At 36.2% G+C, this 14,900-nt stretch overlaps 1 protein-coding gene across 10 annotated transcripts in view; it reads left to right on the top strand.

Annotated features, from left to right (window-relative positions):
* ZNF37A (zinc finger protein 37A) overlaps positions 1–14,503 on the top strand; it is a 32,894-nt gene extending 18,391 nt beyond the window's left edge. For 8 of the 10 annotated variants that reach the window (XM_055308727.1, XM_055308729.1, XM_055308728.1 and 5 more), the window contains one exon: positions 548–5,120. In XM_055308727.1, coding sequence (XP_055164702.1) covers positions 548–1,998 — 1,451 coding nt within the window. In that variant the 3' untranslated portion in view covers positions 1,999–5,120. The other 2 variants (XR_008662300.1, XM_055308731.1) reach the window with 2 other exon arrangements.
* Positions 14,504–14,900: the final 397 nt, after the last annotated feature.

The following is a 14,900-nucleotide window of genomic DNA, read 5'->3' as shown; positions in this document are numbered from 1 at the left end:
TACAACTAGGTTTAGAATTGTAGGTTTTTATATTACTCAGAGATATAAAAGCATATGTATACATATATGCAAGTTTAAAAGCTAATGATAAATCAGGTGAGATTTGGTTGGAGGAAAGCCAGAAAACATTAGAAGAGGGTTTGATGGTCAGAAGTGCACTAATGAACAATTCTGATGGAGTATTAGGAAAACACCATAAATCAAAGGAGCTTTTGATCTGGTCCTGTGGCGAGGATGGCGTTACCACTCATTGATTTTGCTATTTTGTTGTGTGTTTTTATTCCTAGTCAATCAGCTGGAAACAGAATTAGAGATATTAGATATTGGGTTATAGTACTATTCCCTTTTGAATTAGAGTTCTTAGAAATTTGATTTATTGCTATTGTGTAGAACAGAAAAGAGAGATGAGACTGAAGGTGTATGTACTGTTGTCATAATCTAGACATGAAGAGATAATGACCTAAACTTGTCCACTCCCCAAAACCTAACTGTTTCTCCTAAATACCCTTGTCAACTAATCTTTCTTGTTACTCTATTTATATTTCAGAATTAATTAATAGCAATAGAAACAATTCAAGAAAGAAGTTGAATGAGTTTAACAAAGGTAGAAATTGGCTCCATAATGATAAGTATGAAAGAATTCATTCTGAAGAGAAACTTTATGAATATAATAAAAATGGGAACGACCACCTTAATGAAGACTTTATTCACCATCAGAAAATTCAAATTTTGGAGCAACCTTTTGAATACAGCGAATGTAGAAAAGCTTTCCATGAGAATTCACTCTTTGTTGTACATAAGAAACCTTATACAGGAAAGAACACCTGTGAATACTCTGAATATGGGAAGATCTTCTGTGATATGTCATCTCTCCTTGCTCATCGGAGAACACATCCAAGAGGGAGTCACTGTGAATTTAATGAATGTGGAGAAAATTTCTTGGAAGAATCCATTCTCTTTGAGCACCAGAGTGCTCAGCCTTTCAGCCAGAAGTCAAACCTCATTCCAATTCAGAGAAACCACTCAATTGACAATATACTTGAATATAATGAACACGGAACATTTTTCAATGAAAAGTTAGTCTTTGGTGTACAACAGAGAACACATACAGGAGAAAAACCTTATGAATGTCATGAATGTGGAAAAACCTTCAACCAGAAGTCAGCCCACACAAGACATCAGAGAACACACACAGGGGAAAAATCTTGTGAATGTCATGAATGTGGAAAAACTTTTTATAAAAATTCTGACCTCATTAAACACCGGAGAATTCACACAGGGGAAAAACCTTTTGAATGTCAGGAATGTGGGAAATCTTTCAGTGAAAAGTCTACCCTCACTCAACATCGGAGAACACACACAGGGGAGAAACCTTATGAATGTCTTGAATGTGGGAAAGCTTTCTCATTTAAGTCTGTCCTTACTGTACATCAAAAAACACACACAGGGGAGAAGCCTTATGAATGTTATGAATGTAGGAAGGCCTTTCTCAGAAAATCAGACCTCATTAAACATCAAAGAACTCACACGGGGGAAAAACCTTATGAATGTAATGAATGTGGGAAATCCTTCTCTGAGAAGTCAACCCTTACCAAACACCTGAGAACTCACACAGGTGAGAAACCCTATGAATGTATTGAATGTGGAAAATTTTTCTGCTACTATTCGGGTTTCACAGAACATCAGAGAAGACACACAGGGGAGAAACCTTTTGGATGTAATGAATGTGGGAAAAATTTCCGGCAGAAGTCAGCCCTAATTGTTCATCAGAGAACTCACATAAGACAGAAACCCTATGAATGTAATGAATGTGGAAAATCATTCTGTGTAAAGTCAAAACTCATTGCACATCATAGAACACACACAGGGGAAAAACCCTATGAATGTAACATTTGTGGAAAATCATTCTATGTGAAGTCTAAACTCACTGTACATCAACGAACACATTTGGGGAAAAACTCTATAAATGTAATAAATGAGGGAAATCACTCTGGGTGAAGTCAAGAATTTATAGAAAGAGAACACAAAAAGGGAGAAAAATCCATTGATATACTGTTTTGAGAACATCTTTGGTCTAAGGTCCATTCTCACAATCAGAGAACTTGTGGGAGAAGATATGAAGCTTTGGAATATTGAAAACTTTGTGGTGGAATTTGAATTATACAATACATCAGAAGGCTCAGAGTAGAGGAAACATATTGGTAAATGAATGTAGGGAACCTTTTGCCCAAAGCCACACCTCACTAAATATCAAGAAAACACACAAGTTAGAGACCTCTGTCCTCATCATAGAGTAGAGAAGACTTTATGCAGAGGCTTTAGAAAAGGCACAAATTATAGGAAACTATAGGAAAGCATTTACTATGAGGTGGTATTTTATTAGACTTGGATGAAATGCTTGAAGTAGTATCTCAGTGGATGTCAGAAGTTACTAGAGAAAATACTTGAAATAAGTGGAAGCTTTAAGTTAAAATCTAAGCTTATACCTCAGAGATTTTCAATTTGAAGGAATTCTAGCAATTTAGGAAATGTGGATAATGGTTTTCATTTAGAAATAGCATTTTTGTTGAGATACAATTTGGCTCATTGCCAGGTGTATTGTTTTCCTCCATTTAATGTATTAAATGTGAAAATACATCTCACTGGGACCAATAGTTGTAAGCAAGTCAGGCTTTTTGCTCAGGCATATGCGGAACAAGAGATTTTTAGCAAAAGGACCGACCAACAGGATTTTCTGATGTCCAAGTAAAAGATTTTGGATCTAGTAACACACTAGATCTAGGAGAATTCTAGGAGGAGCTTGCCAGCAAGAAGTTTTAGTAATTCTGAGGCCGACTCATTTTGAGTGGCTCATTCTGGAATAGTAGATCAAAGGGGAAAAGTGAGTTGCTGTGTATGCAACTTAGTGGATGTAGTATAAGTGAGTGTGGAGAATAAGTGGATTCTGCCCTGGCAAGTGTTTAACAGTTTGTCCAAGTGTCTTCTTCTGTGAGTGACATGTTGTACCCAAATCTATTTCTCCACATATTTAACACCTTTCATCTGTGATGTAGCAATTAAAAAATTCATACGCAAAAATAAATTCTTAAATATAGAGCTTTAGAAAGCACAAGTAGATTCTCTGACTGAGTAGGTTATAGTAGCTTGTAGCAGGTCAGTGTACTAATGAGAACAACTAGAAAAATACCACAAAAAGTATCTATTTTAATGCAGTCTATGAAGCAAAGAGGACTAAAAGGAAAATTCAGGAGAGAAGTGAATTACAGAAAGTACATGGGCAAAATGCAGCTGTTTTACCTGGTCAGGATACTTGCTAGTTCTGGCCACAGGGAAGAACCTGAGTACTGAGTATGGCTCAGGTAGAGGAGGAAACTATTTGTAGGAGGGCAGAGCCCAGTCTGTCAAGGCTGGAGTGAAAAATTCTTAAACATTACAGGTTAGACATATACTGGTTTTTAAAGAAATTTTTAGAAGGACTCCATGCAGAGCAGGAGCCTGAAAAGTGAATCTGAATGTAGATTTTTTTTTTTTAAGTACTGAGAAAAAATGATTAGAATTTGTGAACTGCCAGTAGGATGGACCCTTGCTGAGCACAGCATGCTACCATTAAAAGCAAGGTCATTATCAGAGGTAGAGTTCCCATATTGCAATTGCAAACAATATCTGGTATTTAAAATTAAAAAAAAAAAAAAAACCTGCCAAGAAAGAAAACTAAGAACAGATGGCTTCACTATAGTTATTCCAAATATTTAAGAAGGAAATAATACCAAGCTTTTATTAACTTTTACAGAGAAAGGAGGATGGAGCTTTTCTAAATCATTTTGTGAGCTCAGTACAACCTTGATACCAAAACCTATAAAAGACATTTCAGGAAAGTAAAGTTACTGATATTTTATGAAAATGCATAATAGTAAACTTAAAAAAAAATCAGTTATATCCATGTTTATTAGAAGAGTCAAAGGATTTAATATTTAAAATTAAATCAATTTGGCCAATTCTTCCTCTTGTTCTCCTTTCTCCCTTGTACTTTCTGTATTTTTCTCTTGCCCTTGTAGAATGGAAGTCAGAATAGGCCTGCCTTGGGGAATGAGAATGGTATTGTGATGTGCACACTTGCATCAGGTGTGTTGAGGGCAGCTGGAAGAAACAGCATGGCTGAAATACTGTAACACTGAGTAAATACAAAAATGTGTTGAGGATGATGAGAGCCAGATTGGAGGTTTTTATAAAAATGGAGAAGGGGAAAGTTAGAAAACCCTGGAATGTTGGATTGGAATGTAACTCGTGTGTGTGTGTGTGTGTGTGTGTGTGTGTGTGTGTGTGTGTGTGTGTGTTTTATGGACTGTGCTGAGAGGGCTTACACACAGTGACACCCAGTAGCAGTGAGCCCACCAGTTGTCAGACAGTAAGAAAATGTTGAAAGAATCATGGGGACAAAAGAACCACCTTGGACAGGTTCCACTGGCCAAATTTGAGACAGTATGAACATCAAAATAACCATAGCATCAGAATACATGAGACTTAATAAAATGGGACTCCGTTAATTTATAGTGATATAAATAAATGAGTAAATTCATGGAGGAGGAGGGAAAACTTTTCTTTACAGATTAATGCCAATTAATAAATGTAGGGAGAATAATGACAATAGAAAAACACCATTTGGCAGCCATCAGAATGGTGGTTGATTCAGGAGGTAGTTGCCAAAATAGGCTAGCGTTTGTGGATAGAGGTTTGATGAAGAATAGGATGTTGGAATAGTCTTCAAATATCTCCACAAAATACTAATCAGCTGCAAAGGCAAAAGCGGTGATTTTATGATTAAACCCAGCAGACACCAACGTGATTAGGTGATTAAAGTTCACCTCACCAGTGGAGTAGGACAAGTCAACATGATGTGTACCCTGATGGGATGCACTGAGAGAGCCAGCATCATGTGGTATTTTTGCCAAGAAAGCGTGACCTGTGTTTCCTTAGGAAATATCCGGTGAACCCATTTGAAAGACTATTTTACTGAATGCAAAGCCTATGTTCTTTAAATATGTGAAGGACATGAAAAAGACTGAGAAACCATTCCAGATTGGGGGAGAATGGAAATATTTTAAAGATTTTTTTTTTTTTTATTTTAGAGAGTGAGCAAGCAAGTAGAAGTGGCAGAGGAAGAGAATCATCAGACTCACTGCTGAGTGGACAACTCACCGTGGGGCTTGATCTCATGACCCTGAGATCAAGACCTGAGCTGAAACCAAGAGTTTGATGCTCAACCAACAAAACCACCCGGACTGCAGCTATTTTTAAATAAAAACAAAGGAAGAGTAGATACTATTAGAACAGTTGACAGAATTCAGTGTATGGATTGGGTGGTGATGTTTATCTCTTTTTAAAAAGATTTTATTTATTCATGAGAGACAGAGAGGCAGAGACACAGGGTGAGAGAGAAGCAGGCTCCACTCAGGGAGCCTGATATGGGACTCAATTCCAGGATTCTGGAGTCACGCCCTGAGCCAAAGGCCGTTGATCAACTGCTGAGCCACCCAGGCATCCCAGTCAGTATTTATCTCTTGACTTGGATGATTATTGGGTGGTTCTGTAGGATAACGCCTCTGGGGGAAATACACTCTGGAGTGTGTAGGGGTAATGGAGTTTCATGTCTGCAGCTTATTTTCAAATGGCTTTAGAGAAAGACTAATAAGTGTGTGTGTGTGTGTGTGTATAGAGTGCGAGTATGCAAGGGACAGATGGAGGAGATACAGTGCATTTAGGAGAATCTGAGGGGACATGGGAATTTTTTGGTATGTATATGACTTATAAGTGAAATTATTTTGGAATAAATATTTACAAGTTTAAGTTAATTGACATAACCTACCACATCGGTAGAAAAAGTGAAGCCACTTTATTATTTAAATAGATGGCAGAAAATATATTTGATTAAGCTTTACACCCATTCATGACTAAAAAAATTAGGACTGAAAGGGAAGCTCATTAAAAATAAAAGGAAATCAACATACAACAAATATCATACTAAGAAGATAAATACTGAAATAGCTCTTCCTAGTATTAATGAGACAAGAATGCTTGGTACCTCTTCTATTTAACATAGGACTGAAGGCTCTAGCTTACCAATAAGGCAAAAGGAAAAAAGTTTAAGACATTAAGTGGGGAAGACTGAAGTATAGCTCATTATTGGTAGGTGGTATCATTGCATAGAAATGTGAAAAATATCTATGAAGACATTATGAGAATGATTTGGCAAACTCACTGTAGAAAAATTGTTTATCAAAAAAAAAAGAAAAATTGTTTATCTATATAAATTGCAAATAGAAAATAAACTAAGTGATACCAGGACAGTTGAATCCACTCAGGACAAGATAGCAGATTTACCTGCTGCCTAAAAACACAGGGGAGAAAGGAAACATAGTTAATTGTTTTCATGTCAGTGGACATCAGGCAATACAGGGGCAGTGATCCTTGCTGGTGATGGGTAGGCTCACTATATGGTGGTGATGATTATACAGGTGTGTTTATCAAATTATATCAAGATGTATACTTTAACTGTTGTTAAATTGCTGTTAGGTTTACATTAGTCCTAAGAAAGTAAGTTCTAGAAATCCAAAAACTGCATCACCAAATTCAGGGACATTAAAGACCAATATAAGTGGAGGGAATGAGCAAATCTGAATTTAAAACATGCAGATGCAATGATTAACTGTAGCTAAGACAACCTGAAAATAGAAAAATAAACCTACCAGACTTAGATTGCTAGATATCAAGACTGGTATAGGCACAAGCATAAACAATGTCCAGAAACAGTCCCCAATATATTCATGTATTAAAAAGATGGTATTTTTGATAAATGGTGCTGGGTTAATTGGCTCTCTATATGCATAAGAGGAATATTTTGACTATAGCCACCCACCATACACAGAAACTCGTTTTGTATGGATTGTACATCTAAATGTAAAACAATACAGTAGCACTTTTAGAAGAAAATATATGTGAACATATGGCTAAGACACCCTAAACAAGAAACAAAAACCATAGATAAATTAGGCTATGTTAGAATTAAGAGCTGTGGGACTCCTGGGTGGCTCAGTGGTTGAGCATCTGCCTTTGGGTGTGGTCATGATCCCTGGGTCGAGTTCTGCATCAGACTCCCCTTGAGAAGCCTGCTTCTCCTCCCTCTGCCTGAGAGAGGCAGAGACACAGGCAAAGGGAGGAGAAGCAGGCTCCATGCAAGGAGCCCAATGTGGGACTCGATTCTGGGGTCAGGCCATGAGCCAAAGGCAGATGCTCAACTGCTGAGCCACCAGACATCCCTATGTAAAATATTTTTTAAAAAAGAATTAAGAACTGCTGTTGTTAAAAAAACAGAAACGAAAAATACATGGCTAAAAGTGAGTCACAGACTCAGAGAATATAATTGCAATGCTTATATCAAACAAAGCACTATTCTACATAATATAAAAAGAACTCCAAGTGAGTAAGAAAAAAAATGAGCAGCAGATGGAACATAATTGACAGTATATTTAAATGACCGGTAAGTATGGAAAGTTGTTCAATTTCATTAGTCATCAAGTAAAGACAAATTCTAACAAAAATGTTATACCACAGCTACCGCAGCATACAGAAGGGCTACAGTGATAGAACACCAAACTGATGAAGACCTGAAGCAACTGAGACTAATACAAGTTTGGTGGGAATGTAAGTTGTGCACTTTGGAAAATAGGCTTTTTGTACTAAAGCTGGACATACATGTAAATTTTGGCTGTGTAATTATACTTCTAGGCATATATCCAACAGAAATACGTGTTTACTAGAAGTAGTAGTTAGTAGTAGTGGTAGTAGTATTCTCAATAGCCCGGAAGTAGTAACCGCACAAGTGGCCACCAACACTAAACTGCATACATAAATTGCGCTTTTCTTCCAGTGCTGTATTCTATAGCAGTAGGAATGAATGAAACACAATTGTATGCATGCAAAAGAACACAGAAGAGTAAGTGCTATGTTTTTTCATTCAAGAAGCAGATAAATGTAATACTTGGTGTTAGAAGTTGGAATGATGGTTTTTGGATGAGGGCAGTTTGCAGAGATTGACGTAAGGGGGCTCCTCTGGTGCTAATAGTATTCTTTTTAGCTCAGTATTGTAGTTGTATTCATTTTACAAAATTTATTACTTGTGAATTTTTATTTAAATATATTCATGTTTGAGCATAAATGTTCCTTAATAAAAGCAGAAAGTCTGGCATTTTTAAAAAGGTTTTATTTATTTATTCATGATAGACATAGAGAGAGGCAGAGACATAGACAAAGGGAGAAGCAGACTCCATGCAGGGAGCCTGACGTGGGACTTGATCCCGGGACTCCCAGATGCGCCCTGGGCCAAAGGCAGGCGCCAAACCACTGAGCCACCCAGGGATCCCCAAAAGTCTGGCATTGTTTGCTCTCTGCTTAGATTCCTCCAGCAGCTTCTTTAAAAAAACATACAAGAGAATAATTAGGACAACAGCAGTAAGCACGTGTGTCAAGAATCCCTGTGGGGGAAAAATGAAGAATCCCTGTGTAATAAGTGTATATATATGAGTTTAATACCGAAAATATTTTGTTCCCTTTGCTATGTGACCAATAACAAAAGTATTCCATAGTAAAAGCTAACAAATTAATTTTATGCAATATACATCTTAAGTGAAATAATACTCCACAATTTTATCATATCTTATACCTGTTCTCTCAGTTTCCTGGCTTATAAAAGTGGATATGGCCAGTGTTTTGTATTAATTCTTCAATAAAGAATTCAAACATCATGTTTATGAAGTTTTCACCTGCCTTAGAGTCCACAAGTGGGTGTAATGAAAATACTAATTACACAAAATAAGCAATATCAAGTCAGTTATTGAAAGCAGGTGTGAACAGTGCTACTTGAACTCAACACAGTATTGCTTTCCATTACATGAAGAAAATATGCAGCCAAAATATTCAGATGAGAAATCTACTTAGGTACTATGTATTGCATAGCCAAAGTGTAACAGGAACTATCTACTATGATGCTGTATATACATATTTTGTCTTATCCCTTACTTCCCAATATAAGGGAGGCTGTAGAATTAGATGCCAGATTGCCTGGGATCTTATTATATTGTCTGGCCCTATCACTTAATAGATTTGAAACAAATTACTGTCTGTACTTAGAGTCTCATCTGTAAAATGGGGACATTAATAGTGGCTAGCTCATAGGGGCAATTTAATATGAGTGTTATTCTTTTATATCTTAAATTAACTTCCAAACAATTGGTAGGTTCTTAGAGACTGTACCCAACACTCATTTTTCCCTCGATGGCAGAGCCTTAACTTGTTTTTCACCTTAGCCTTGGAAGGTCCAGAGGTAAAGGTTGATTGGATTAAGCCAGTCACAAGACATTCCGCTCAGAGATTTGTTTGGGATCAGCACATGTTCTAGTTCTCTCCAGCGTTGTTTGCAGATGTGTTCTGAAAACTTCTGGAAATGATTTCCTTCTTGCCCAGCTGAAATGTTTTATGTCTGGACTTGACAATTCTGTCTTGCAACTCGAAGAAGAACATTGTGGACTGAGGATGGTAGAGCAGAGTGAAGTGTTCATGAGGATGTTATTGAGCTGCCTGTTCTAACAGTTCTGCAGTGAGAGGTTGTGTTCAGCAGTAGGCAGAGTACTGGAGGAGTGTCCCTGCTGAGGCCAGGCCACAGAATAGGCAAACAGGCTGGCAAAACTCTTGCTTGGGGAGCTGGCCAGGCAGAACTTGAGTGCCCCAAGTTTTCTGGTCAAATGGAGCTAGTGTCCTCACTCTGCAGATGTGTAGTGGCTGGCTGTGATCTCCATTCAAGTGTCATGGGGTTAGGCAGCTTCCCCGTGCTCACGTTAGGCCTTTTCATCCGGTGGGGTGGGCCCTGCACTCAGTAGTTTTATATTAGCTCCCCTGGCTGAGTGGAAGGGGAACCAGCTCCAAGCCCTGCAATGCTGTTTTTGTGTGTGTGGTCTTAGGCTTGTTCTGTGGTGGTACAAATTCCCTAACAATGCTAGTTTAAAAGTTAAAAAAAAAAAAAAAAAAACTTAGTAAAAGTAACCATGAATACAATAACCTTATATTGTATATACAATATAAAAAAATATATACACTATAACATCAATAATGGGAAAGTCCAAGAGAGGAGAAGTAAAAGTATAAAGCTTAGGAATGCTGTTGAATTTGTTATCAGTTTAAAATAGACTGTTGTAATTTTAAGATACCACAAGGGAAAACCTAGCATTTACACAAAAGAACATGATAAAGCATACTGACCAAAAGACATCAAAACACAAATGGATAAGAAGAAACAAAGGATCTACAAAAGAGTCCGAAAACAGTGAACAAAATGGCAATTGTAAGCCCCTACCTTTTAATACTTACTTTAAAGATGGCTTCTTCAAAGACATAGAATGATTGAACGGATAAAACAATTCCACAATATGTTGCCTACTAGAGACTCTAGCATTAAGACATATACAAATAGAGAGCGAAGGTCTCTATATGCAAATGGTAACCAAAAATAGCAGAGGTAGTTAGACAAAATCAAGTTTAAAAACAGTAAAAAGAGAAAATATATAATGTTAAAGGCATCAACTCATCAAGAAGATATTTGTATATATTTATGTGCCAAACAAATACATAAAGTAAAATTAACAGAGCTAAAAGGAAAAATAAACAGCAATACAATAATATTAGGGGACTTTATTACCCTTCTCTCAAAAAGGATAAATCATCCAGAGGGAGAATCAGTCATTAAGTAGCAGGTTTGAATATTACAATATATGAAATGGACCTAATGAACATATATAGAGGATTCTATCCAACAACAGCAGAATTACACATTCTCAAGCCCATATGTAACATTTTCTAGGGTAGGCCATAAGTTAGCCCACAAAACAAGTCTTAGCAACAAGAAGATTGGAATCATACCAAATATCTCCTCTGACTACAACAGTATGAATAATTTTAAAAATCACGAATACACGGAAATTGAACAACACTCTCAAAAACTAGTGTATGAAAGAATAAATTAAATGGGTAAAATAGTATCTTGAGACAAATGAAAATGGAAAGACAACACACCAAAACAAACCAATACATATCCTCCTCAAACTATTCCAAAAAACAGAAGAAGGAATGCTTCCTGATTCATTCTATGAGGCCATACCAAAGCCAGAAAAGGGCACTACAACAAAAGAAAATGATAGGCCAATATTTCTGATGAATACAGATACAAAAATCCTCCATAAAATATCAACAAACCAAATTCAGCAGCACACTGAAAGGATCTTTTACCATGTTCAAGTGAGATTTATCCCTAGAGTGCAAGGATGATTCAGCATATGCATATCAATAAAGGTGAAACAACACATTAAAAGAACAAAATTTAAAAAATCATATCATCTCAAAAATGAAGAAAAATGATTTGACAAAATTTCACATCTGTTCCTGATAAAATCTAACAATTATAAAAGGAACATATCTCAACATAGTAAAGGCTGTATATGACAAGCCCATAACTAATATCATACTCATTGGTGGAAGTCTGAAAGCTTTTCCTCTAAGGTCAGAAAGAAGAGGTGTGCCCTGACATCACTCATATTTAACATAGTACCGGAAGAGCATTTAGGCAAGGAGAAGGAAGAAAAGGTATCAGAATAGGACTGGAGGAAGTAAAATTGTCTATATTTGCAGATGATAATTTTATATAGAGAAAATCCTATAGACTCCACCAAAATATTGTTAAAGATTTCAGGGAAGTTGCAGGATACAAAATTAGCATTTTGATACACTAAAAACAAATTTTCAAAAATAAAACTCTGCTATACACAGCATCAAAAACAGTAAAATACCTAGGAATAAATTTGACCAAAGAGATGAAAGGTTTTTTTTACTGAAAACTGTTAAGACACTGATGAAAGAAATTGGAAAAAAAAAAAACCCACAAATGAATGGAAAGGCATTCCATTCATACAAGCATGAATTGATACAAGCATGAATATTTTTGGCTTCCATAGTAATCAAAGCCATCTATAAATTCAGTGCAATTCCTATCAAGATCCCAAAGGAAATTTAAACAGAAAAAAAAATTATCCTAAAATTTTGTATGGAGCAGCTAAACACCCTGAATAACAAAAGCAATACTGTGGGAGGTTAACACTTCCTGATTTCAAGCCATGTTATAAGGCTAAGATGATCAAAATAGTATGGTGTCTATTTCTACAGACATAGAAATAAATTAAGAGCTCAGATGTAAACCCATGCCTATACAGTCAACTAATATTTGACAGGGGAGCCACGAATAGTCCATGGAGAAAAGACAGTCTCTTCAAATAGTGCTGAGAAAATTGGACATTCAAGGGTAAAAGAATGAAACAACCCCTATATTACACTGCTCATGAAGATGAACTCAAAATGGATTAAAGACTTAAATGCAAGACCAGATACCATACAATTCCTAGAAGAAAACATATAGATAAAAAGTTCTTTAATATTAGTCTTGGTGATGATTATTTTTGATATGACCACCTAAAAAGCACAAGTAACAAAAATAAACAAGTGGGACTGTCTTGAACTAAAAAGCTCTGCACAACAAAAGAAATGGTCAACAAAATGGAAAGACAATCTATAGAATGGGAAAAAATATTTGTAAACCATATATTTGATGAAGGGTTAACATCTGAAAGATATAAAGAACTCATGCAATTCAACAGAAAAAAATTTAAATTAAAAAATGGGCAAAGGGGGACACCTGGGTGGCTCAGTGGTTGAATGTCTGCCTTTGGTGGCTCAGGGTGTGATCCCGGGATCCAGGGATTGAGTCTCGCATCAGGCTCCCCCGGGGAGCCTGCTTCTCCCTCTGCCTGTTCTCTGTCTCTCTCTCTAGTGAAAAAATAAATAAGTAAAATCTTTAAAAAAAAATAGACAAAGGATCTGAGTGAGCACTTTTCCAAAGAAGATATCCAAATGGCTAACAGGTAATATCACCAATCACTAGAGAAGTGCCAATGGAAATCACTTGTTAGATTGTGCTTGTTAGAGTGATCAGAAGAAAAAAATAATACTGAGGGGGTGGGGAAAAGGGAAACTTTTGCATTGCTGGTGGGACTGTAACTTGGTGCAGACACTGTAGAAAATAGGATGAAGATTCCTCAAAAGATTACAAATACAACTACCATATGATTAGGTCATTCTACCTCTGAGAACACATCTGAAGGAAACAAAATGTCAATGAGATATCTCACTCCATGTCAGGTGTGGCATACCTACAATTGCTAAGACATGGAAACAACCCCAGTGTTTACCGACAGATGAATGGAAAGAGAAGATGTGGTACACACATACACACATACATAGTAGAATATTCAGCCATAAAAAAGAAGGAAATCCTGCCACTTGTGACAACTTAGGTAGACTTTGAAGGCATTATGCTATGTGAAGTGAGACAGAGAAGGACAAATGTATGATCTCACTTATATGCGTAATCTAAAAACCAAGCAAAAACAAATGAAAAACTACTTGTAGAAAAATAATTCAGATTTGTGGTCACCTGAGGTGGTGGGTAGAGGATGTGAGAATTGGATGAAAGTGATCAAAATGTATAAACTGTACATTATAAATTAAATACTGGGTATGGAATGTTCAATATGATAACTAATTAGCTCTGCCATATGGTATACATGAAAATTATTAAGAGAGTAGATCCTAAGAGTTCTTATCACAAGGAAAATTATTTTCTTTTGTATCTATATGAGATGATGGATGTTAACTTACTATGATAATTCATCATATATATGTATGTATATATACCTGTATGCCAGGTTATGCAGTACACACACCTTAAATTTATACCATACAGTGAGTGTATCAATTAAATCTCAATAAAGTTGGGGGAAAAACACATAAAGTAAAGGTGTTTATGAAAGTGGAATCTGTATTCTATCATAGGGAGTGTCATTTAGTGGAAAGGATGTGATAGACATTCTGTAATGCATTAGAGAAATGTCTAAAACTTATGTAATTGTGATAGTTTTATGAGGGCACAGGTAACCTACTCTGACAAGAGTGTTATTTAAGGGAACAGGTGTGATAGCTATATCAATGACACATTAAGGTAATTTTTTTAAAGTAATGGAGATGGTTATAGTGCTAGGTGTCTGTTACTTTGAGAAGAATATTATTTCAAGGAATGGACATGATAACCTTTCAGAATGCATTTAAAGAAGTGTTTGAAATACATAATAAAAATGGTTATAAGAGTAATGTGACTTTGAGTATATTAAGAAATTGACATTTTAAACATTCTGTACATTATATAGGGAAGTGTTTAAATAGACATAAAAATCATTATTAGAGTGATACATAAATCACTGAGAGGATTGTTATTTGAGTGCATAGATGTAATATCCAACCTGTAAGGCATTTAAAAGAGAAATAAAAACCAAATGTAACTACTGTGGCTCTAAGAGTGCTACTTGCATTCTACTTTGAGAAGAGTTATTTCAGGGCATGGATGTGATATCTATTTTGTATTAACATAGAGAAGTGTTTAAAATTGTACTTAAGGGATCCTCGGGTGGCTCAGTTGTTTAGTGCCTGCCTTCGACCCAGGGCGTGGTCCTGGAGTTCCGGGATTGAGTCCCACATTGGGCTCCCTGCATGGAGCCTGCTTCTCCCTCTGCCTGTGTGTGTATCTCTCATGAATAAATAAATAAAATCTTAAATAAATAAATTAATGAATAAATAAAATTGTAATTAATAAAGATGGATATAAGAATGCTTGTCGCATAAGCTCTGACAGTTGGGTTTTCTCTTTTTTGTAACATAAGCACCTGACTTAAGCTTTGATTGCTAAGGGTGCACTT

Source organism: Nyctereutes procyonoides, unplaced genomic scaffold (assembly GCF_905146905.1).
Source record: "Nyctereutes procyonoides isolate TBG_1078 unplaced genomic scaffold, NYPRO_anot_genome, whole genome shotgun sequence".
NCBI lineage: Eukaryota > Metazoa > Chordata > Mammalia > Carnivora > Canidae > Nyctereutes > Nyctereutes procyonoides.
The sequence above is the reverse complement of the archived record's forward strand: the minus strand, read 5'-3'. Positions and strand labels throughout refer to the sequence as shown.